The 26,963-nt window shown below is 39.3% G+C and overlaps 1 protein-coding gene across 1 annotated transcript in view; it reads right to left on the bottom strand.

The window, feature by feature from the left end:
- The window catches only part of LOC139738924 (liprin-alpha-1-like), a 173,095-nt gene that overhangs the window by 121,173 nt on the left and 24,959 nt on the right, over positions 1–26,963 (bottom strand). Inside the window, exon 2 of the mRNA XM_071649549.1 lies at positions 3,921–4,022. Coding sequence (XP_071505650.1) covers positions 3,921–4,022 — 102 coding nt within the window. The remainder of the gene's footprint in view (positions 1–3,920; positions 4,023–26,963) is intronic.

Genomic DNA, 26,963 nt, shown 5'->3' with positions numbered 1-26,963 from the left:
TGATAAACAGAAAACTTTAAATATACAGTGTAGGTCTACGAGATTCTGTCTTATCCACTTTTCTTTTGACCGATACAATTCTCCCTCTCCCCCCCCCCCTATCTATCTATCTATCTTTCCATCTATCTCTGTCTTTCTCTTTCTCTAGTTTATTTGTCCATTAATGCTGTAGAATGAACATCTCGTGCATGTATTTCAAATAAGTATTTTGTTTGTTTCTCCTGATCAATATACCTCTCTATATATATTTCTCTTTCTCTTTTTATATTTCTTTTAGTCTCTTTTTTCCCCCATCACCCTGTTTGTCTGCACACCAGAATATCTATCACTTGAGCCATCTGCTCTTATTCTATACAAATCTGTCAATCCATCTACATCGTACTTGGGTGACTGTCCACTGTTTCTTTCATTGGCTTATCTTTTTTTTTTTTTGCCTTCTTCACAAGTTAATCTTGGTCTATATGCGTGATATTTCAAGTTCATTCATTTGTCTCAATATCAACTTACAAATCTCTCTATATAGAGAGCTATATATCAAGATGGGTCAAGCTCATCTTTATGTCTGTATGTCCTTCTGTCAGTAAGTATGTCTCGGTCTGAAAAGAGGTTTTGTTTTATTTTTTTTTTACTATTTCTTCTTGGTTTCCCTTTTATGGATCCACCAGATACAGCTGGCCTTATTTGACAGCCAAACAACATGGCATTGCTGTGACTTTTCTTCATCTGTCAATGGGCAAACCATTTGGTATGTTTTCCAGCGTCGCCATGTCAACAGCCGCCCACTTAGGGCTGACCCTGTTTAGCTTTCAGACTCTGCGCGCTCATGAGGTATCGGCAGCCATGTGAAATCTGTGGGTTGCAATAACACAACCTTAATGGTTCTCCTTGGCATTAGCTAAAGGTAAACCCACGGGGGAACCTGCAGTCACGAACGCATCACAAGGATGCCTCTCACAAACCTAAACCTTAAGCCTTTGGCTGCCAAGATACATCCCAAACCTGAGCAAAGGGAATGTGCGCCAGCTTCTCTCCCATGGGAACATTCCCCCTCCTGCTCTTTAACCCATTGAGGACGAGTCCCGAGTATACTCGGGCAGGGATCTATGGGAAATGCGTATTACGGCAAAATCAGTCCGTCCTCAATGGGTTAAGCTCAGTCGATGACAGTATGTTTACAATTACAAAGCTTTGTACATTTGAAGTGATTGATTGCATAATGGGTAAAGCCCCATTTTTAGACTTTTCAAATAAGTCCATCATCAGAAAGAGCAGCACAAAACCTTTCCAATGATACCTCACTTGTTGCATAACAAGGAATATTCTGAGATATGATTATAAAAAATTCTCCATATTTTCTCATCATTTTCTTCATTCATTTGGCAGCTGTGTAATCACAAATATCTCAAAATGACAAGAATGAAGTTAACTCATTTTGAGATCAAACTCAAGTTATAAAGTTCTCCCTTTTAAATAATTTGGTAGGCTAGAGATGTTCAGATTATCGCAAGCCATGCATGCAAAGCACTGGATTATACTACTCCTTTTTCTTTTTCTTTTTTTTTAAGTCCTTAGAACTTCATATCTTCTCTAGATAAGGCTATCAGACTTTGGACCTCTCAATCATCAATGTTAACTTCAAGACAAAGATTTCAAAATTTTGATGGAAAAATCAACTACATCTCCATCAGATTTTTGTTTTGTTTTGTTTTCAAATTTCTGACAAGAATGTAGGACTAAAAAATTATTATTGCATTATGGTAGAAGGCCATGACAATATAAACAGCGATGGTGTCTATGATCAGTGCACTATCAACATTTTGCTGCTTCTGGTTGGAAGGAGTCAAATCCAACTTTGCTTCTTCGTATAAACTGGTCACTGCACCTATCAATTCTAATGAAGCAAGATCTACAATCTTTCACGACAAAACACAGCAAAAGACAACAGAAAATAAACAAAAGCAATATCAAAGTGCCCTATGTATGAAACAGTATGTCAAACTTTGAAAAATGTCAAAGAAATTAAAGAATCAATGTTTCAACTCTCCTAAGTTCTGAAAAAAAACAACAACAACATATTAAGCCCCACTCTATGCTAAGGAATATAAACATATTTTAGATAGGTCTGAAAAAATGTGCTTTCTTGCTTTTTCTTCTTTTTTTTTTCTCCTTGCAATGAATTCACATCATTCTCGCTTTCTGCTCATGGAAAGTTGAGGATTAAAATGGGCATGACATTGATGGACTACGTCCAGAAAAGGGTTTTCCTCAATTTTGGAGGCTTCTCGGTTACTGGTACATGCCACACTTTTTCTGACCTCATTCAATCCGATATTGCCATGTTTTGCAGCGTCTCCACATCTCTCTTCTCTCAAAACATTCTGATTAAATGTAACAAAGAAGGAATTTCAAAATGCAAGAGGGCTCTTATAGAATGCAGGGAATGCTTTTTGCTTTGTATTCTACACCACAGTTGTTGTTGTTGTCGTCGTTGTTGTTGTTGTTGCTGCTATTTCTTTTAAGTGTGATCATTTTTTTTAATGCAATATCTTCTAGCTCTGCCAACATTCCCACATCCAAATCAGGGAGAGTCCACACAACAATCAAGGAGATATCTGTGTGTTACATGCATTTCAGTGGGCAAAAATAATTCCCAAATCAGGGAGATCTTAATATTCTCTTACTCAGACATGAACGGGTTTTGACATTTTCAGGGAGACTCCTGCAGAATCAGGGAGACTTGGCAGCTCTATATCCTCAGCAAACATATATATATTGGAAATATTTCCTCAAATCACGAGACCATCACGGCTGCACTTCACAACCAACCCGAAAGGGAGGAGGGGGGAGACAATAATGGTAGGAAAAGGCTGAAAAAAGGGATGAAATATTCCGGATCACACTCTGGCAAAAAGTTCGTCAGCAGCCAACCCCCCAGGATATCGTCAGTGGAGCACTGCGGGGGCGCTGACTGCCAGCACCATCGCTGGCATTCCCCATCTCCGCCAGCCCGCTTCTGCGAGATCCCTCTGACAGACCTGGGTTTGACCCACTTTTCCTTGCCCAAACCTGATGCTTGGCTGGAATTTTTTCATGTCCCAAACAAATAATCAAGGCTTCTGCTTGTCTATTCCTGATACCCCGTGGTTCCATTTCAATAAGATGCAATTTTGCTGTCTGTTTGGTCAGTGTGCACGAAGCCTGCCAGATATCCATCAATCAAGAGCAATTCTCCCATCAATACTAGCTCTTTATGAAACAGGGTTTATAATTCATGTCATGCCATGGAGTTGTAAAATCTATCATATGGGCCATATAATTGCTTCTTAAGACCTCTTTTCTTTCGTATAGATTTACTGAACTTTGGATAAAAAATGTTTTCATTTAATTTATCAAAACAAATGCACCAAAATGAAAACATCACAGTCAATACAATATTCTAAAATGAGAGCCAAATTTCTGTTTAAAAAAATGAACATAAATATAAATGTTCACAGGGAAATTACTTGTACTGAAGAAACACTGGTATTCTAGAGTACCTGAATGGGATAGTAAATCCTTATACTTTTATACATGTAGATCTGTGCTCACAGTACTTCTTGATGCCTTTGATGCAAGTCATAAAACAGATTCTCATATCCTGTACTTTTACATTCTTTTCCTCTTGCATCATTCTTTTCAGATTTTGCGCTTAAAATAATGTTGTAAAAGTTAATAAAAAGACACATTTTTCTTGCAACTGATTGACAAATGGCTCTACATTAATGGAAATCAATATTTTCTGGGGGGAATTGAGAAATTGCCCTACATTGATGTTAATCATTTATTTGAGGAGAGACATAAAGTGATATACATGGTGTCAAATAGGGTGGGGAGGGGGCCACGGAAGGGGGCAGGGGGAAAGTGTTACATAACAGGCTCACCCTTGTATTGTTCCTCTCTGCCTTCAGTTCGCAGATCTCCTCCTCTCGCTCCAAGAGCTGTTCTCTCGCCTGGTTCAGCTCCTTCGTTAATGTTGCAAATTCCTGCAAGGAGATGAAGAAAGACACAAGAAATATCAATCATGAGTCAAGTAAACACGTTGCCAATTTGCGAATCGAGGAAGTAACACCGAGATATTAAAGCATCATAAAATGAGGAATTGTCATTCATCTTTGCGACTGAACAGAATACTCAGTAGGAGGCATCTCACTAACTAGCAAAGCCATACTAACACATCCTCATTCGTACACGCGTTGAGGGTACTGAATAGCAATTTTAAAACAAGGATGTGTAAGGTGGGCGAAAGCGCCGTAAATCCATGATTCTTCACCAAATTGATTCGGTGGAATCAGCAAGTTTGGGAGAAAAATGATTTGTAATAACTACTCACTAAAGCACAGAATACTCTAATATCAGATTCATCATTACCATAGTAACGGCTTCAATGTAATGTGATGCAAAGTGCAACAAACGCAACAGAGAATGCTGGTAGGATTGACATCACATATCCAGCACTCTGTTAAACTCAGGTTGATCCAGGAAAAACTTTCTGCTTTTATTTGAGTGACTTTCATTATTTTCAGAAATAAGGTGGGAAGACATACATGTACATACACACACATACGTATATGCACACACAGTTTAACAACAAAAAGAAAAGAAAAAGAAAACGAGACTTTGGAAGTACTTTGTACTAATGATATGCATGCATGTTCTCACTCTAATTACTCCAGCTTCCCTCCGGCAAATGTCATGCGAGGGCAAATAAAACATTCACACACATCTAGCTAAATTATTGTAGGCTTCACAATCTTATCCTTGATACAAGAATTAAAAAAATAAAATAAAAAAAACATTTCTCCCGAGGAGTCCATGAATTAAAGGTAGACTGATATTCTCGCCCCCTGCTAATTAATAAGATGGCTTTACGCTCATCCATACAGTATGAAAAAATATGCCAAGGATCAAGCACAACACCTATCTTTCCCTATCTCTTTAACATCCGGACACACACACTAATGACACACAACACACACTAACCATACAGACTCACACACACACACACACACACACACACACACACACACACACACAAAACACAACCATTCATACACTGTAGCCGACACAAACACACACATCTGTGCACGTACCATCCTATTTGCACATGTATCCAAAACTGTTCTTAACATTTTCATTTACTTCCAGAGAAGCCAAACTTTTTTTCCAGGAACATGAGGGGTACGAAAAAAACTCAACAAGGAGATTCAAATGCAATCTAATTAATTTGGAAGATGACTTACAAAAGCAGTTCAAGAACTTAGATGATTAATTTGCAGATTTCTTGAGACCATAAATACCATTCACCCCTTTTCCATGGACAGCTAGAAATCCACATTAAACTAATAGTTGTATACAAACTTTAATAAAACAATGGTTTCACTTCTAATGCACAAGAGAAACAAGGATCGGAGTTTCGAATTATGAAGTAACATTCACACATCTGAGCTTAAATGTTTTCAACTGTTGAAATGCATTTCAGTTCCACATAAGGATATGTATCCATGTTAGGCATTCTCGCATACACTGTCATCAGCAAGTTTGTTTGTTGTTGTTGCTGCTGTTGTCGTTGTTGTTGTTGTCGGTTTCAATCCATGTACAGGTAAGCCAAGAATACTTGCATGTAACGACTTGAGCAGTGAAAGCATTTAATATACAATGTAACTCTATATTGCCAAAATTTCATCTCAATAATATTGCTGGGCTTGAAAGCCAATGTATAATTGAACAAAGAACAGTTAAACAAATTCCTGACTGACACAAAACTGTGGAAATAAGTGTGGTCCCTACCTACAAGAAAAATGTGTGATGTATATGCAATTGTGAATTTTGCATTTAATGAAAGAAAGCTCTAGTTTGAAAGGACTATTGAATGATAAATGAATCTTTCATATAGTCTACAGCTCTACTTTTCACCAGACTACACAAATTTGCATACATATTTTCAATAACACTTCTATGATTGTAAGCAACAAATCCTAATTGCCTGATTCTAAACTATTCTTTGGGATAAAAGTAATAACCTTCGATGATTACGTGTAGAAAAGAAAAACATGTCCATTTGCACAGCTTACTGATGTTTTTTGTTTTGTTTTTGTTTTGTTTTTTCCCGAGCCTGTACATGCTCGGTAATTTATATTCATTTTCCTTTCTGACTCATACAATTGTCTAAGGCTAATCGTGGTAGAAAATTGAAAAGCCTTATTTCAATAGAGCATGCACTTGTACAGTTATTGAGGGTCGTTTGTATGATGTTCTCTTTATCCAATTTCCCAATTTCCATTCTGCCGCACAAATCCCCCAGTTAGACGACGGCGTGCTTCACTGTCACAAGAGCCAGCGCTAATTTTTGTATCAGAGCTCATTACAATAATGCCGCAACATACACGTCGAAGGGAATGCAACATTGGCATCCCACAATGCATACCTTCAGGGGGCAAAAAAAAATTTACACGGTGATGTGAATTTCATGCTTTCTCAACAGCAGACAGACGTGACATAGGCTGTACATTCTGAACTCTTATATCATCCTGAGCAGATACCAAATATGTGTAAGGAGTCCAAAATTCTGCTAATGCTATCATTCCACTTTGCATCTTCTATATTACAGCCACAGACCCAGTTTAAAAAAAAAAAAATGATCAATCAATAGAAATTGGAGAAAATACACTTGTATACCTTTGTCTTATTTTGTTTTCTTTTTGCTAGAAAGATTTACATTTGTTCAATTGTTTTCTTTTCGCTAGAAAGAGTTTTCAAAATCCAAACTTCCCCTTTTCAAGAACAACAATGAAAAACTGCTAAACATCTTACCTAAACACAAAGAAAATATTTGCTGATATTCAAAGGAATAATGACAAAAATGCACCATAAGTAGGAAAGATGGGTCAAGTGACGAAAAGTGTCTGAGTTTAAAGACTAGTGGATCCTACATTACATTAGCAGGCGAACATGTTGCTAATTGGAGTAACAATAATGGAAATGCAATCTCTCCAAGTCTCATTCTCTTTTCACTTCTTCTGTCAATCTCTCTCTCTCTCTCGCTCACCTTCTCCTTCCTTCTGTCTCTCTGTCTCTTCTTCAATTCCTCTCTTTAAAGGTCCTGTTTACCTTTTGGAGCAGTAATTTAAAAGATGTTCAAGATATCACTTTTGATGCATATGTGTGAGTCAGTTGTATCACAAAACATCCTATCATAAAATGTTTGCAATAAAGCCTAAAATATAAGGTGAGATATCACTATTTTTCTCAAACCATAACTGTAGATGGTTTAGTCTAGAAGTATTCTCATTATAACTATTGTTCACATTTTGTATATTTAACAATACTTAACATTGATTATACAGGTTAAAATTTTCACATTGGTTGTTTCTATCCCTACATGTAACTCACATTTTAGAACTTTTTTAAAGCACTAATACTGGGTTTTTGTTTCTTCTGCAAATGGTAAATTATGCCTTTAATACTCGATCCAAGCTGCCTTCTGCTGTTTGTCACTTGTTTATTTCTGCAGTCTACATGTACACTGCTGTAAATGCTTTGCACAAGGCTACACTGATGAAAACAAAATGGCAAAAGTTTATAGCAAGATTACTGGACATACATAACAAAACAGAAAACTCTAAATTGTTACTTATCAGTATATCAAAATCATGTTAACCAATTGATTATCTTCATCTACTCCTTTGTCTAAATTCATTTACATTTATTTATGATACATTCTCCCCCCCCCAAAAAAAAAAAAAAAAAAAAAATCTGGATCATTACATGGATGTATATTGCACACAAATGTTGTAACAAAATAGACATATTCATAAAACTGGGTCATTTCTGGGGGAGGGGGCTCATAAGTTGATGAAGATCATGGTCCATTAGTAATTTTAAACAAGAGACCCGCGGGTCTAGCGCTCACCTGAGTATCGCAAGTTCACCTTTCACGCAGTCACTAATCTAAATTATTCACAGCTCTACCAAAATTTGACGAGGCATTCTCAAGTGGAAGATGAAAATGTACAATAAGGGCCCAATTTTTTCAAGATTCCTTAATTTGGGGGAATTGGGGCCCCCTGGGGCCCTCTGGGTGGGGCATAGTGCCCAGTTTGATAAATTGAGATCCTGACCACCTAGGGATGCTACCTGCCAAGTTTGACAAAAATCCATCATGAGGTTTTCAGGAAGAAGATGAAAATGTACAATTCAGGCCCCTATTTGGACCCTTCCAACCACCCCCCCCCCCTACCCCCAAGAGGGGCACCCCTGGATCTCCTATGAACAAACTTGAAACTACAGTCATTAATGTACTCACTCATAGTATTATCTCAGCTCTATAACTTCTGATTCTAGAGAAGATTTTTAAAGATTCCTTCATTTGGGGGGTTTGGGCCCCCTGGGGGCCCCCTGGGCGGGGCATGGTGCCCATTTTAACAAATTGAGATCCTAACCCCCTAGGGATGCTACCTGCCAAGTTTGGTGAAAATGGGTCATGGGGTTCTCAAGAAGAAGATAAAAATGTACAATTTAGGCCCCATTAGGACCCCTCCTCACCCCCCCCCCCCCCCCCCTGGGTCCCAAGGGGGGCACCCCTGATTCTGCCATGAACAAACTTGAAACTACAGTCATCAATGTGCTAACTCATAGTATTAACCTAGCTCTATCACCTCTGGTTCTAGAGAAGAAGATTTTTGCGGATTCCTTAATTTTGGGGGGTTTGGGTCCCCTGGGGGCCCCCTGGGTGGGTCATGGTGCCCATTTTAACAAATGGAGTTCCTAACCCCCTAGGGATGCTACCTGCCAAGTTTGGTGAAAATGGGTCATGGAGTTCTCAAAAAGAAGATGAAAATGTACAATTTAGGCCCCATTAGAACCCTTTCCCACCCCCCTCCCCTGGGTCCCAAGGGGGGCACCCCTGATTCTGCCATGAACAAACTTGAAACTACAGTCATCAATGTACTAACTCATAGTATTAACTTAGCTCTATCACTTCTGGTTCTAGAGAAGAAGATTTTTACAGATTCCTTAATTTTGGGGGGTTTGGGCCCCCCTGGGGGCCCCCTGGGTGGGGCATGGTGCCCATTTTAACAAATTGAGTTCCTAACCCCCTAGGGATGCTACCTGCCAAGTTTGATGAAAATCGGTCATGGGGTTTTTAAGAAGAAGATGAAAATGTAAAAAGTTTACGCACGGCGCACGACGGACGACGGACGACGGACGACGGACGACGGACGACGCACGACGGACGCCGGACGAAGGGCGATCGCAATAGCTCACTTGAGCCTTTGGCTCAGGTGAGCTAATGAAGGCATTTCTCTCCTTTCTGTTATGATTTTTGTTTAACTTATTTTTTTTTTTTTTTTGTGAGTGCTAGAGGCAGCACCCAGCCATCAAACCAGCCCACATCAATCAATTTTGAAATGTTGCTACCAAGGTGTGATCACTCACTCAGTTTTTGACATGTTTACCAGAAGATTCATCACGGGCGGGTCAAAAATGAACGACCCTCTCTGATCGAACCTTTCCGGATGCCTTTTGTCAAAAAGCATGGCTGCTGGAAAGCATTTAACCCCCCCTGACCTGTGATCCACTGCTAGTCTTACGACATCTCTGTTATCTTGAAGGTGCATACATGCACCGATGGCATGCAAGGGCTTAATAAATGTCCACACCAAGCGTGACTACTGCCACATTTCCTCTTATGCTTGAAAGCTGGGCAATTACGTTAACCAGTGAAATGCCCCGAGATGAAATATCAAAGATTTATCATCAGCTTGCAATGATGGTTCCTCCATGTTGTCATCACCGTCGCCACGGTAACTGTCTCCCCAACTGACCAGGGAGCGCATCCGAGTATGATTTGTGAAGCATCGTGAAAGCTTCGATGGAGCGCTGGGGCAAAGAAAGTCTTCGATTGTTGGCCATGTTACTTTTCAACGAATCTTTGGATTTGCAAAAAGGAAATTATTGAACTTCGCAGATTCACAACCATCCACTCAGTAGTATGGAGTATTCTTAGAATCATTTATTAAATATAAGAAGATAATTTTAATTCTCAAAGGGACAGAAAAAGAAATTATTGGCAATATATGGGCAGGCTGCAAGGACAAGAAATTGAGCGACATTTAAAATGCTGAATGCCCAAGGCAGGCGGGCAAGTGGACAAGCAGTGAAGAGGGCAAGTCGGCAGATACTAGGAGGCAGGCATAGGAGTTTGAAGTAGGGCTAGAGAGTCTGTTGATCTTTGGGATGGAGAGCATGCTGGGATAGCGTGTCATGTGACCAACAGGCCTGCCACATTGGCCTGTATCGACAGGTATTAGTGTTCGACAATTACCAAGGGCTGGAGGGGGGGTGGAATGTACGATGTAAACCGAGCAAGCAGGGAGCTCGCTGTACAGCTAATTGGGACGTTATCGAGAAAAAGTCAATGTTCACAGCCCATTACCCCAACCAGGCTCCTTTCACACCTCCCATGACGTACAGAAGAGTTCGAATTCACAGAGGAGAGGGAGAATGGGACCAAAAAAAAAAGGAAAGAGGCAAGGCAACCACTGGCCCCCACACCAGGGGAAAAGGCCCTCGGAATCGCTCGCCCTGCTCAACAACTAATCACGAGCTTACTCAACATAATGCCTTTATCACGTTCCTTCCTTCACAGCATCTATAATTGGCAGAGAGCTTGCGATGTGGTACGCGGGGGATCCTGATGACGAAATGATCACTTTCTTCTCTCATTACGGATGTACGACATCGCAGAGGGTGAAAGAGCAAATGCTTAATTAGAATGGCAGAGACAAAAACAATTATATACTGGCAATCATCGTTGTTCTCAATATCAATATGATTAGGATTTTGTGTCCTCCTATCAATATGATCGTTATTTTCATAATCATCAATGCACCATCACTATCCAAAATATTTTACAAATACCACTGCTGACAATCCAATTTACAAGATATGAGTCTTTCAGCTCTGTACAGATGCCTTCCTACCCGAAGTGATACAACATAGCTCAACAGCTGCCATAATTTCCTCATAATCTGTTATCATCCCCCCCCCCCTCAAAAAAATTTTTAAAAAATAAAAAAATCACTGATGGAGTGTTTTTATTCAAAGTGCTTTCCTATAGACTACTGTTTCAGGAGGGATACAAACAAGAAATCTCCCCGGGGTATTTTATGTTCTCCAACCATACTCTAAGGCCCCATGAAACATAAATCGGAAGTTGCTGCTCTGTACTTACAGTGAGGCACTATAAGGTCCGAGCCCATACGTATAGACTAACAAACAGTCACAACATACACTGTATTATCACTCAGATCTTCAGCATGTTGATTGGTAAAGACATGCAAGAAGAGCTGAGCATCAATATGCACTGCATCTCTCTGAATTACAGTCTGGCCAAAAAACTGAAATTAAGAGTTTTGCATAACAAATTATTATTATTATCATTATTATGATTTTCATCTAAGATACAGTAGTGTATCAAATACCAACTCTATAAAAGAATGATAAACATTCGTGCAAACTTAGACCAGGTTGGTGCTTAGTAATGATTTCATTTGATGCAATCAGTCATTGAAATTCAGCTGATGTACAATTTGTATCAGAGATCTCCGCATGCACCCAGTTTGTAAAACCACTATCACAGAAACGTGCGCATGATATTACAGTTTTTTATACTGCTGCATACAAATGTACATGTACATGTATGTGTGGCTGATGCTATAATGTTATTGATAGAGTTGACGCGCTAGTAATAATTTGGATGGAACATATTTTAAAGTATTGCACAAATATATGTATAATTAAAACACTTGACAGACTTGAATCACACAGAGTTTATATACACTGTATACACAGTTGTACTTAATAAATTCAATAAATGCTGTTATTTATTTCTTGGTCATTCTCTTTGCTAGAATTATAGACACACCAGGGATATGTACTTTGGTGGCATGTGTTTATACGCTTTTGAAGCAAGACAGATTTAGACAGAAGTATATTTGTCATCTTCCTTCTACAGAATACAGCTATCCTTGCTCCTGCTTCGTTGATCCACGCCAATCCCACAAAATGCCACTTTCCAGGTGTTATAACACAGCACAAGATCTGGTTGGATCAGCCTATTTGTACTTGCCTTCAAAGGGTAAAAAACAAAAAGAACAAGGAAAAGTAGAAATTACGCGGTGCGTAATATATGTCCCCGCCGGAAGTTTAAATCCTTGGACTGGCATCAATGAGTTTGTTGCAGCTAAAGATATATACATTATTTAAGTAGTACATTGTATATTGTGATTACCATACAGTGTCATAACAAGCAGTTGATATTTAGTTATAATAAAGTGGAAAGGTACACGTCTCCAATGGAGCTATATCCTGTAATAAAAAGAATGCTTCTTACAAGGTAAGTGAAATTATGTAATAAATTGTATAATCTGTGTAGAGAAATAGGAGAAAAGTTGTTAATGGGATAGGATTGAAGTTGAAGTTAGATACCATAAAAAACTCTTTATAAGTGGATATACACTGTATACTGTGGAAAGAGTATAAACTGGAATTTCTGTTAAAATTACACACTACATGTAACTCAGTTATATTCTTGTTGTATTAAATACAATATTAGCAGGTTGTGAAGTCATTTAGTGTTGTTTGCTAAGAAAGCTGTATGTTAATGTATGCATATAAAAGGGTTTTGTCTGTATACATTTAAACAGGGATAAAATGGTAATTTGTTGATACAATGTTTACCTACGGGATAGGGGCACTTGGTAGTCTATGGATGATGGGTCGCTGTGGTCCAGACAATGCAGTGGTCACTGTAGGGAATTGGGGATACTCCATACTGGCCCTGGGGTGTGTTGGTGAAGATCAAATCTAATACTCCTCCACGTTGGTGAGTAGGTGTGCTGATAAGTTGGTTGAAGCCATGGCTGTGAAATACTGTCTCTAGTTGTTGTTTGGCAGAAAGATCCATATTAAAATCTCCCATGATGTATGTAGAGTACTGTGTAACAGGTGCATTGCTAAGGAAGTTGTCGATATGACTTGTATAACCTTGCAATGGTCCAGGTGGCCTATAGACGATGACTATGAGGCAGGAGTGATTGTCTACATTCACAATGCATGGGAGACACTGGAGATGAGGAGCTGGAACTTGAAGCTGCTTTATTGAAGCAGTTGTGCCTTGTACAAGAAGTGCAAGACCATGCTGAGTGTGATGATGAACAACTTGCCATTTGTCACCAGGCGGAGCTAGGTTGGAGGAAGATGGTGATGTATGTGTTTCTGACAGGCCTAGTATGGTACACTTTGATATAAGTGGATCCTTTATTATATGCCTGTAATTGGACTTCCATGATCTCATATTAAGATGAGCAATAGTCAGTTCTGTTTGATTCTCAAGCAATTGGTGTTGCCACTTGAATACACTTGAGTTGCGCATTCGGACAGTTTCTTGCAGTGCAGCATTGTTGACCTTGATTTTGTCTGGAGTAAAATTTATGAGCTTTACACCTTGACGAGTTGTGGCCCGACTTATGATTGTGTAGGTGAGACCAGGTGGTGGTGACTTGACTTGAGGAGGCATTGATAGATCAGCTATGATGTGAGTGCAGGTACTCCCTTGAGCTTTATGTGCAGTGAGTGCCCATGCTAGCATTCCTGGATACTGTTTTCTCTCTACCATTACTGGTGATTTGGGTGACAGAGGAAACCTGGCTGTCACTGCCCTGACAGGTACTGCATGCTTTAGATGAGGTGGATTGTGTCTCCTGCTATTAATTCCTGCCTTTTCATCATCGAACTGTACATAAATGATACCTCCTAGTGGATTTGATGGACTGATATGAAGCTTCACAATAGTCCCTGTGGCACCATTCACCAAATGGTCTGAGAGATCTGTGTTTTTAGTCTGAATCCATCGTGCTCCTTCACACAGTTGCAGTGATTTACGTAAGCCACCTGTTTCATGGATATTATTTGACGTTATGGTAACATTACAGGAACCAGTCTGAAGATCTGTTCTAGAATCAGAAGCCGTGACTGTAATTTGTGGGGCATCTGATTTTTGGAGCATTTCTTGGTTGTGTTTGTTTGCCTGGTCATTTGTAAAGAACAGGTGCAGTGTGTTGGGTGGCAGTAATGACTCATCTGTCTGTTGAAGGGCAGCTAATTCTTCCATATCTTGGGGTTGGAGATCTCCAACACGTATTCTGGATAGTATTTCAGCAAACTGTGCATCTTCTCGTTGACGTACAATTGTGGTGAGTTCATACAGCTGGAAATGCTGTTTCCAAATTGAGCCACATAGAACATTGTAATCAAGCTTGGGTGTCTGAAATACAGCTCTGTCTCCACATGGTGGCAACTGGAATAAATCTCCAACAGCAAGTATTGATACACTGGCAAAGGGTTTGTCATTGCCAAAGATATCTTGCAATGCTAGTGACAAATGCTCTAGTGTACTCCCTCCAACCATGGAGATTTCGTCAATTATGATGACTTTGAGATTTTGGTACATGGCTCGCATTGTGTTGAGTTTTTCATCACTTGACTTGCGATACTGAAAAGCTTTTCCACGTTGGCGAACTGGCAGGTTGAAAGCTGAATGCAGTGTTGTGCCATTGATGTTAGCAGCAGCCTTTCCTGTTGATGCGGTGAGTAACACTGTTGGTTGATCAGGATTTTGGCCAGGCTGTCATAAGGCACGGATGGCACCTTGGTAAATAGCATGAATGAGATGACTCTTTCCTACACCTGCTCCTCCAGATAAGAAAATGTAGAATGGGTCTGGATGAACATCTGTCAAAGTTGAATGGCAAATATTTGTGCTCCACTGGAATATGTAACAAAATAATTTGTACTGTTCATCATTCAGAGAAGATATGAGGTCATAGTATTGTGAATCTGGCGAGAATGTAGTGGAAGCATGTACTGTATAACTTCCAGAGGCAGGTTTGTCACTTGGAACTTGATCATACTCCAGTAAATCTGGGTCCAAACCTGCAAACTGTGGGTCAATATGATGAGTGGTCTCTTGTTGCTCAAGTTCTGGGTCAGCCCAGAGACCCTCATCCAAGTCAATGTCTTCTACTGCATTTTCAACATGTTCATGGAAAGGCTCAAATGCTTGGATAGTTGGCAGTATTTGATCCGAGACCTCTTTGTACTTGGAGGTCCATGATCCATCAGCATGGAGTAGACTTTCTTCCTGGCGCCATGGATAATATAGCAACAACAGTCTGAAATGATACATCTCTGGATCTTTGTTTTTTGAGACACTGTGGTAGCGAAGAACACATGGTTTTAGTCTTTTGCACATAATACCAAGGTTATTCTTGAGATGAACTTTCTTTGTGGTGATACTTTCATCAACTTCAAGTTGTTCTTCTTGGTTTTCAGTTGTGTCAGTGTTAGGTCGTGTCACATAATTTGCACAGAAATAGGCCAAGGATACATCCTCTAAACTGTCGGGCCTGGCAGCATACTTGTCGAGCATACTTGAAACATACACATCATCCTCCTGGTCATCCATTTCTGCAATGACATTCATTGGTTTTAACATCCGTGTTCTTTGTTCTTTTGGGCCAGTTGGTATGAAGGTCACCTTGGTATTAGATCGCCTTAGTGGAAGAGAAAGGACACGAGCTATAGCTTCATGTTCTGACACCTCACGACATTTGAGAAATACTTGTCCAATATGATGCAGTTTGTTTTGAATGTTTATGTCATCTGCTTCCTTGCATGCCTTTTTCATCAGTTCACTCATTGTTCGTTCAGGTTTGCACATGTAGGATGTCAAGTATGCAATACATGCCCAGACATTGGTGATGTACTTGATGTCCATGTTTGCTTGTAGAGCTTTGAGAATGACAGAATTGTAGTTATTAACACAGGTCTCTGATGTTGTGCGTTGCATTACAATTGTCTCACGTTTGAAAGCAACTTGAATTGATGCATAATAGTCATTTTCACTGACATTTGCTTGTCTGAGCAATTCACTTTCTGTTGGAGGCTGAGTTGGATCCATCTGGGCAAGAGCAGTGAGAACTTTTTTTAGTACATCTGTGGCTCTTTTGACATCTTTTGGATTAGTATCCTTTTCAGCTGGACGACAAATCATTGTTTTGCTAGATGGTGGCCATGGAAAATGAAAGCGACATGTAACTCCTAGTTTTTTCTTGCATGTTCTGGTGTGATGATGAATTTGTCTTGTTTTGACAAGATGATGCAATTCTGAGTCTTCTTCCTCAGCTGGGATGGCGCATGTCACATATTTGTCTATAAACTGTATGACTTCTTCATCACATTCTTGGTCCAGTCGTGGTGCATCTTTCACATGCACTGCTGCATGAAAGTGTTGTGTTCCTCGACCTTGCATCTCCTTACGTATGTCATAATTGAGGATCTGTCCAACAGGATGAACACTACTGAGGAGGACTTTATCCCACAGCTGTTCAAAGATGTAGTCAATTTGTCTGGCAGCAGTTACTGGGTTTGTTTGAAGCCACTTCCTCTTTGTCTGCCAGTCCATTTGTTTGATGTCATCTTCACTGAAATGCTGTCCATACTGTTTGCCTATCACTTGAATAACTTCTGTCCAGTGAAATTCTGCCGCAGAGCCTGTGATGAAGAATGTGTAAGGTCCATAGAGCTTGATCTTAGCTAACATATCCAACTGCATGTTTCTCCAGTATTGGGGTGTCCCTCTGATTGTCTTAAAGGTTGTGAACATTTCATCACTGGAAATGAGTTGATGGACAGTCTGTGGATCTTTAAGTTTGCCTGCATTGATATCTTGCTGGTGCCTTTTCATCTTGGATATGTTAATGGTACTCTTTAATCGTTCACTCTCAAGCCAGTGCAGTCCATGGAAGATGTATTCTGTAGCTGTTGCAAATCAATCATCAGCATTTTGTAACCTGGCATTTAAATATTTGGCAGGTGTTAGCTTTTTCGGTCTGTTGTCATTAAAATGTCCTTTCCCAACAGCAAACAGCTTTGGAAATGCCATAGGTTCCCAGTTTGGCTCAGAAGTAGCACTCACAGGTATCTGTCCCTCTGCTGGTGCAATGTCTAGTATTTGTTCAGTGGACAATGATGGTCCATGTGTTGGTTGCAGACATGTCACTGCATTTAGTGACCGTTTGTTGTGTAATTGTTGTTGAACTTCAGCTGGTGTTTCCTTTTCAACTTCATCCTCACTGTCTCTGAGGGTGTCATTGGGGCATTGTGATGACTGCTGGCCTAACCCAGTTTGATGTGACGTTCTAGAATTAATTGGATGTTCTTGCGTACTTGTGGACGGTTGAGAATTTGGGTTGACTGGTTGTGTCAGAAGCTCCCAGAGGTATGGATCAGACTGTTGTGATACATTTTCCCATGATGTATCTACAGTGACATCTTTGTAGAAGGGGTTGCTTTGCTTGAGTTTGAGTAATGCAGCATTGACAAATGTTGGTCGGATGAACTGTTTGTGGACAGCACTTTTATCACTAAGTCTCCTCTTTAGGGCGAGTGTTATGATATTATCATTGTTGGTGCATCTTGGTAGCATTCTGCAGACTTTTGATAGATCGGCTGGCACAAGAACAACATGACCCTTCAAACCATGCTGGGCTCCTTTAGTATGAGATACAATGTGCATAAATGGAATGATTTTTGCAACCAAAAGGCATTCTAGGGATGACAGTTCTTTCAGCTCTTTTGGAATATCCACTAACAACAAATTGTTCTGGTGACATTGGGCAGGCATGTTTCCTTTCTGCAATGTTCTGTGGCATGTTTTGCAGATCAATGAGAATGTTGTTGAAATGCATTTCCGCAGAATGTTTGGTGGACACCTTCCATAATTGGACAATTTTACTTGCACCATGGATCGCCTAAATAAAAGTCTGAAACAACAGGCACATGTGTAAGTGGGTCCTTCGGCGATGGCTCTCTTGTATTCTTGAAGAACTGTTTCAACTGATTTTACATGAGAAGTTTTGCAAGATCTTAGTTGTTGAAGTCTCTGTTGAGTAGATTTCTTTTCTTTGGCTACATATTCAGTACATGTTCGTTTTGTCTTCATCCTGCTTTTGTTTATTTGATGTTCTTTTGCTTTATACAGATCATGCGTCCGTATCTTTCTCATTCTAGATTTATTTGCTTCCTGCTCTCTAGCTGTGTATTCATTGTCTGTGCGTCTTCTTTGTTTACTTGCTTTATTTGCGTGCTGCTCCTTTGCAGTGTATTCCTCATCTGTACGTCTCCTTTTCATTCTTTTTGCATTTGCTTGCTGTTCCTTTGTTGCATACTCATCATCTGTACGTTTCCTTTTCTTTCTTGTTCTATCTCTTTGCTGCTCCTTTGTTGCATACTCATCATCTGTACGTTTCCTTTTCATTCTTTTTGTATTTGCTTGCTGCTCCTTTGTTGCATACTCATCATCTGTACGTTTCCTTTTCTTTCTTGTTCTATCTCTTTGCTGCTCCTTTGTTGCATACTCATCATCTGTACGTTTCCTTTTCATTCTTTTTGTATTTGCTTGCTGCTCCTTTGTTGCATACTCATCATCTGTACGTTTCCTTTTCTTTCTTGTTCTATCTCTTTGCTGCTCCTTTGTTGCATACTCATCATCTGTACGTTTCCTTTTCATTCTTTTTGTATTTGCTTGCTGCTCCTTTGTTGCATACTCATCATCTGTACGTTTCCTTTTCTTTCTTGTTCTGTCTCTTTGCTGCTCCTTTGTTGCATACTCATCATCTGTACGTCTCCTTTTCTTTCTTGTTCTCTCTCTTTGCTGCTCCTTTGTTGCATACTCATCATCTGTACGTTTCCTTTTCTTTCTTGTTCTCTCTCTTTGCTGCTCCTTTGTTGCATACTCATCATCTGTACGTCTCCTTTTCTTTCTTGTTCTCTCTCTTTGCTGCTCCTTTGTTGCATACTCATCATCTGTACGTTTCCTTTTCTTTCTTGTTCTGTCTCTTTGCTGCTCCTTTGTTGCATACTCATCATCTGTACGTCTCCTTTTCTTTCTTGTTCTCTCTCTTTGCTGCTCCTTTGTTGCATACTCATCATCTGTACGTCTCCTTTTCTTTCTTGTTCTGTCTCTTTGCTGCTCCTTTGTTGTGTAGTCAACATCTGTGCGTGCTCTCTTCATTCTCATTTTATTTAGGTCCTGCTCTTTTGATGTATATTCATCATCAGCTCGTTTCATCCTTTTACGTTGTCTGTCTTTCTCACGTTCCTTGGCTCTGTACTCATGATCACTGCGTATCCTTTCCATTCTCATTTTATTTGCCTCTTGTTCTCTTGCTCTGTACGAAGCTTCAAATCTTTGTTTGCGCATACCTTCAGTATGCTTACTGTGGATGATCTCTTTTCCATTGTTGCACATTCCTTCAATATGCTTACTGTGGATGATCTCTTTTCCATTGTTGCGCATTCCTACATTGTGCTTACTGTGGATGGTCTCTTTGTCCTGTTTGTTTTTTGATCCATGTTTACTAGCTCTACTGGTCTTTGTAAAAATCAGTCTTGCAAAATCAAACGTTGGAACCTGTTGTTCCTGTTTTTTTCTGCTTGGGACTTCATTGTCTTTGCTTATAGACTGTTTAAATTCTTCACTTTGTTGCTTTTGTTGGGTAAGCTGTGCGTTCTCTGCTAAAGTCTGTGTTGCATTGGTTTCCCTGTTGTTAATGCTAAACTGAGTGCACTTCAGCGGACAGCTTTCATTTTGCTTTTGATGCTCTAGGTTTCCTTGGTCAAGAGTGATGTCTGGCTTTTGACAAAGTCTATGTCGAGCTCGAAGCACCTGTGACTTTTTCGATCGCCGAGGCATCTTACATTTTTCAAATGCTAAACATCAGGACTGCAAAGCTCAAGATGACAGATCAAAGTGATCAATGACCTGAAAGAATAAGAACATAATATAAGGGACAAAACTGAGGTTGTGGTCCATTACCTGTAAATTGAACAACAAAAAAATCATGTTAGTGCATTCAGAACTTGAGAACCCAACTGTGTATGTCTGAAAACAAACAGTAAAAACAAACAAAACAGTCAATAAAAAATTGTAAGGAATGTTAGTGCATGCAAAACTTGTAAATGACAACTTTTGTTGTCTTTTTTGGTAAATTACAACTTTCTTGCAACTCTGTTGTCTTTTTTTTGTAAATGACAACTTTGTTGTGACTTTTTTGGTCACCGAGGCATTTTACATTTTTCAAATACTAAACATCAGGACTGCAAAGCTCAAGATGACAGCTCAAAGAATATGAAATAAGGGACAAAACTGAGGTTGTGGTCCATTACCTGTAAATTGAACAACCCCCCAAAAAAATTGTGTTAGTGCATGCAGAACTTGAGAACCCAACTGTGTGTGTCTGAAAACAAACAGTAAAAACAAACAAAACAACAATCAATAAAAAACTGTCGAGTGCATGGAGAACTTGACAAAACTTGCAGAATTTGATAACACCAACAATGCATGCATTGTGATCCTTCAGCCATTCTGCACTCAGCTACATGCTAAGGTGAGTGCAGCATGTTGCCCGGCACCGCGACTGGGACGCAGATCACACATCATACTGTTCACAGCTGTTACTGACTGTTATTATGAGTTGTTTTATAAACATCAACAACAACAAATGATTTTGAAGGCATACTTTTGGTGGGCTCAGATTGATGTTGCACATATCAACATGGATGTCCTTCAGCTAAAAATAAAAAATGTCTGATTTGAAAATGAAAATAAATGGCTGTGAATAATACGAAGAGTGCCAATGATTGTAGAATCAACCCTGGTAAGAAAAAAAAAAAGGAAACTGGTTAAGCAAACAGAATCGAAACCGGCCAAAGAATGGCGATGAAAAAGTAGTCAGTAGCAAATCTATAATATAGGTAAAAAATGAAGATAAAAGGTCAAAGGGGTCAAAGGTCAAAATTCTGAGTACAAATTTTGAAGCCCTCACCTAGTGCCATCACATAAAGCAAACGGAATCGAAATCGGGTAAGAAATGGCGAAGGAGTAGCATTTTGAAGCAAAATGTACAATATAGGTCAAAAATCAAGGTCAAAGGTCAAAGAAGTCAAAGGTCAAAATTCTGTGTAGAAGTTTTGAAGCCCTCACCTAGTGCCATCACATAAAGCAAATGGAATCGAAATCGGGTAAGAAATGGCGAAGGAGTAGCATTTTGAAGCAAAATGTACAATATAGGTCAAAAATCAAGGTCAAAGGTCAAAGGTCAAAATTCTGTGTACAAATTTTGAAGCCCTCACCTAGTGCCATCACATAAAGCAAACGGAATCGAAATCGGGTAAGAAATGGCGAAGGAGTAGCATTTTGTAGCAAAATGTACAATATAGGTCAAAAATCAAGGTCAAAGGTCAAAGAAGTCAAAGGTCAAAATTCTGTGTAGAAGTTTTGAAGCCCTCACCTAGTGCCATCACATAAAGCAAACGGAATCGAAATCGGGTTAGAAATGGCGAAGGAGTAGCATTTTGTAGCAAAATGTACAATATAGGTCAAAAAATCAAGGTCAAAGGTCAAAGGTCAAAATTCTGTGTAGAAGTTTTGAAGCCCTCACCTAGTGCCATCACATAAAGCAAATGGAATCGAAATCGGGTAAGAAATGGCGAAGGAGTAGCATTTTGAAGCAAAATGTACAATATAGGCAAAAATCAAGGTCAAAGGTCAAAGAAGTCAAAGGTCAAAATTCTGTGTACAAATTTTGAAGCCCTCACCTAGTGCCATCACATAAAGCAAACGGAATCGAAATCGGGTAAGAAATGGCGAAGGAGTAGCATTTTGTAGCAAAATGTACAATATACATTGTAGGTCAAAAATCAAGGTCAAAGGTCAAAGAAGTCAAAGGTCAAAATTCTGTGTAGAATTTTTGAAGCCCTCACCTAGTGCCATCACATAAAGCAAACAGAATCGAAATCGGGTTAGAAATGGCGAAGGAGTAGCATTTTGTAGCAAAAGCAAAATTTACAATATAGGTCAAAAAATCAAGGTCAAAGGTCAAAGGTCAAAATTCTGTGTAGAAGTTTTGAAGCCCTCACCTATTGCCATCACATAAAGCAAATGGAATCGAAATCGGGTAAGAAATGGCGAAGGAGTAGCATTTTGAAGCAAAATGTACAATATAGGCAAAAATCAAGGTCAAAGGTCAAAGAAGTCAAAGGTCAAAATTCTGTGTAGAAGTTTTGAAGCCCTCACCTATTGCCATCACATAAAGCAAATGGAATCGAAATCGGGTAAGAAATGGCGAAGGAGTAGCATTTTGAAGCAAAATGTACAATATAGGCAAAAATCAAGGTCAAAGGTCAAAGAAGTCAAAGGTCAAAATTCTGTGTAGAAGTTTTGAAGCCCTCACCTAGTGCCATCACATAAAGCAAACGGAATCGAAATCGGGTAAGAAATGGCGAAGGAGTAGCATTTTGTAGCAAAATGTACAATATAGGTCAAAGGTCATGGTCAAAGGTCACAACTGAAATTCTGTGTAGAAGTTTCAAATCTCCCATGTAGTGCTATCATATAAAGCAAACAGAATCAAAATTGGCTCATAAATGACAGAGAAGTAGCAAATTGAACATTTTGATCACACACGGACGCACGGACAGACGGACAGACGGACAGACGGACACACGGACACACGGACACACGGACACACGGACACACACACGTTCGGAGCCCGTTTCATAGTCCCCTGCTCGAACTCGTTCGGCGGGGACAAAAACAGACTGAGGAAATGAATGAAAAAAAAAAAACACTTACATTTATAGTCCTTGTATGCCACAAGGTATATTTAGCTGAGAACATTTGCATGAAATCTATGAGTGATGTTTAGCAGCAGCAGGTGCAATCTCAGTTGAAAAAAACAGCGCAGGTTAACTTTGCTACAAGTGTATACATAATAATGTGCATGTGTGACGCAAGATTCACATAATTAATCCATGGGCCAGGCCAGATATTGGTACCATCTGAGGTGGCAAAACCTTTTTGGTGTCATTTTGTTTGTTGGGCATAGATATGCTTATCAAGCTATGATAGCATTTCCAAATGAGTAGCTTAGTCATAATAAATGAATTTTCAACCAAGTTGGTTTCGTTGTTATATCCCTATACTTCTGAATCGAAACTAACCGCTGTACAAAGAAGAGCACTGTCTTCTGTATGTTCCATAAAGTTGTAAAATGCAGCTCTATGGTATGTTCACAGGTGTTCTTTTGTAAACGCGGTGCGCTTAGTCTTTATTCAAGGCAGCGAAGGGAATATCCAAAGGTTATGATGTCCACAGCGCTTAGTCTTTATTCTAGACGGCAAAGGGAATATCCAAAGTGTATGATACAGTGTATATCCTTTTATCTAAAAACAATAACAACAACAAAAGAAGCAATTCCTCGTGAATTTTACCATATTTTTCAATTATTTATCATTTTCCGGCGAAAACGCTACGGTGAAAACGCTATTACCACGCCAATGTCGCTTTATTTCCATCCAACAATATAAGATAATGCAAAAACAATGAACCGGTACACTACGATACATTATAATGAATAATATTGTAAATGAACAGAGTGGTTTTTGTTTAAAACTGATGTATTTGTTGATAGGGTAGTATAAAAACAGTATAGATAATCCCTTTTATGAGGAACTTTAGATATGATAACTGCACATTGGTCTAGATAAAGACTAAGCGCACCGCATGACAGCTGTGGACATCATAACCCTTTGGATATTCCCTCCGATGCCTTGAATAAGGACTAAGCGCACCGCGTTTACAACAGAACACCTGTGGACATACAGAAGACAGTGCTCTTCTTTGTATAGCGGTTAGTTTCGATTCAGAAGTATAGGGATATAAAAACGAGACCAAATTGGTTAAAAAATCATTTATTATGACTAAGCTACTCATTTGGAAATGCTATCATAGCTTGATAAGCATATCTATGCCCGACAAACAAACTGACACCAAAAAGGTTGTGCCACCTCAGATGGTACCAACAACCCATTTTTCGGGTCTTGGCCCATGGACTAAATAGGCACAATTCAATCACTCGTCTTCCCATTAGCAGCTCTACAGCTATGTACGAAGAAATGAATTTATCAGCAGATGCTGACATTCATGAATTCAATATGAAAATAGCATGAATGCTGATTAACAAATTGTCCTTCATGGATGAAAATGAGCACTCATTATTCAGCATTTTGATAGTAGTTATGATATTAAAAAAAAGAGAAAATAATCATAGCATACACACACAAGTTGGACTGGAAACAACAATTGCCTGATTACTAAATAGGCATTGTATTCACCAAAGTGTCGAAATTCATTCAATTTGAATAATGATAGCATAACTCAAAGTCTAACTTCTACAGACAGTAGAAGTTCCTGGTAAATTTGCTGCTGTCTAGCAACACAAGATGATTTATTCCACTCATTGCTTTGCATTCCTTGAGTGCTCAACACATCCTCCAGATGCTGAATTATTGGAAAGGGCTCTTTAAAGGGGTGGTATAATATTGGTGGAGATGAGGATCGGGAACTATTTGCGAGATACCAAGAAACCACTTACGTAACAGTACAGAGCATACCATTCTAAGAGGAATTCAAAGCTTATTTGATGAAAATCGCTTGTGCGATGGCTGAGCCATCAAAAAAACAAAGCAAAACAAGCGATCGTAATAAAAGGAAGGTCAAACCTTATACTAGGATCGCTCTGTTTTGAATATCTCACCCATTTAAAAACCAATTTTCCTCATATAATCGTTGAATTCCTCTTGGAATTACATGCTTTTTCACATTTCATAAGAGGTTTTTCTGTTATCTCAACAACAAAACAAAAACAAAAATGTGAGAAACCTGAAGTTAGGTCTCAACCAAAACTATGAGATCCCTTTAATACCTCAAGGATTCTTATTTTCAATTATTGCAATAATGAATTTAGCTTCAATAAGCCTACAGCTTCAAGTATGAGTGAGGATGGTGCAAAGAAGCTTGTCTTCTTTCTTGGAACTACATTGTACCTGCAATTCTGTATAGCAATACAATAGGGTACACAGTTGTTTTTTCTTTTAATCTATAGTATTATTTCCCCTGCACTCTTAAGAAGTTTCCAGTTGCATCATTCTAAGGAAAGGTCTAAATTATCTACCTCTACAATGTACCAGCTTATGAAAGCAATCTAATTTCTGGGCTGAAAATGGAACACACAAACTTTTTATAGCAAATAATATCTCTGAATACAAGTGAATGCTGTATAGAGAGAAAATCCCAAAGTGCACATAAAGAGCCCTCAATCATAACTTCTCTTCTTTTCCTGTTTTTGATAACACGCATTCTTCTTACGACCTCCTGTCCCTGGAATAGGGATACTTTTCATAATGGAGGGGAACAAACGCATCATTCCCCGCACGCACGGATGTCATTTACTGGGAGCAGAAAAATCAGCACATACATCATCAGCTATCTGGAGCAAAAAATAAGACTGGCTTTATTCCCCTTCTGTTTTTTCCTTCCCTCTCCGCAGACCACAGCAATTTGACTCACTGCCAAAGATGAGAGAGTTGTCATTTCACAGATGGATTTAGGAGAAATCATCACTCGCAACTACGAGCGATTTTACAAAAATAACGACGACAAAAAAAAATTTAGAAGTTAGGAAGACTGTTAGCAATGCTCTTCCCGTATGAATTATTCATTTTGCTAATGGACCTTTCATTTACTGCATTTGATCAAGACATCAGGTGAAATATTATGCCATCACCTTTTCGGTGATGGGATATCAAATATTGATATTACATGCCCCTCACATATGGTCTGTACTTTAAAGTGGCACAGAAGAAGTGTGCATCTCGCTTTACATGTAAAGTTTGAGATTCCACATTTAATAAGGGTCTATGTCACTAGAGGAAACGTCAACACAGTTGCCGCAATTCGTGCGAGTCTATAAAGACGGAAAATGAAAACGGCTTGTGCTCTCGCCAAGAAAGCTTTTCAAGGGTGACGTCCAATGGGTCTCCATATGAGATGACAACTTATTCACTTGAGAGTAGCGGGGACAGTGCCACAAGGTTGCCACAACATCTTGGAGATGACTTCACAATTGCGGAGACATCTCCACAACATTTCCTCATTGTCACCAGTACGTTGCCTTGGGCCTCCCCCAGATTGGCCATGAGATGGCAAAACAGTATACACGCAACCTCTTTTCCAGTAAATCAAGTTTAAAGTTTTGCAAAGTTACAGAGCTCTCTTTTTCTGCTTTTGTTTAATACTTCATATCTTGCACTAAAAGGAGCGAAAGTATCAACAATATAGCTATGCAAACTGATTTCACTAGACCCCTTATTTCTAAGAATAATTTGCATAAATCAAAACGTATGTTGTTTTATAGCAACAACCAAACCAAGTATTGCTAGTCTCTGAATAGAGTGAATATATGTTAGATTTTCTCACGACTTCTGAGAATCTGAGCTAGTCTCCGGGAAACGTTGAGGAGACATGGCAGAGACGTTGTGGAGACATCACCACAACCAGTGAGACTTAAGTCACTGGTTCGTCACCACGTCTCCAAGCCAATGAGATACCAACTTTTTTAATGATCACACGCATGGCTTGAGGGGTGTCAACAAACTTTTGCTTGTTTAATCATAACTTACAGTACTTCAATTTGTTTCACACTGTCCAGTATAGTGTGATTCAATATATCCATGCCATGAAATGTGCTATTCAGACACCTGATGTATTCAATTCATGGATTCTTCCCCAAGCCCCATCCCCTCATCCAACCCCACATCCCCCCCCCCCCAAAAAAAAAACAATAATAATAAATAAAGTAAAGAACAGTGGTCCCCGCTTATTTGGGAGGGATCCACTCACAACAATCTGTTCTCTTATTTCACTAAGGCTCCAGTATTAACAATGGTTGGTACTGACCTGT

The sequence above is a fragment of the Diadema antillarum genome, unplaced genomic scaffold (assembly GCF_040938485.1).
Source record: "Diadema antillarum isolate AM-2024a unplaced genomic scaffold, OU_Dant_1.0 seq00000775_RagTag, whole genome shotgun sequence".
NCBI classification, from domain to species: domain Eukaryota; kingdom Metazoa; phylum Echinodermata; class Echinoidea; order Diadematoida; family Diadematidae; genus Diadema; species Diadema antillarum.
Note: the sequence above shows the minus strand (reverse complement) of the source record. Positions and strands in the feature narration are given on the sequence as shown.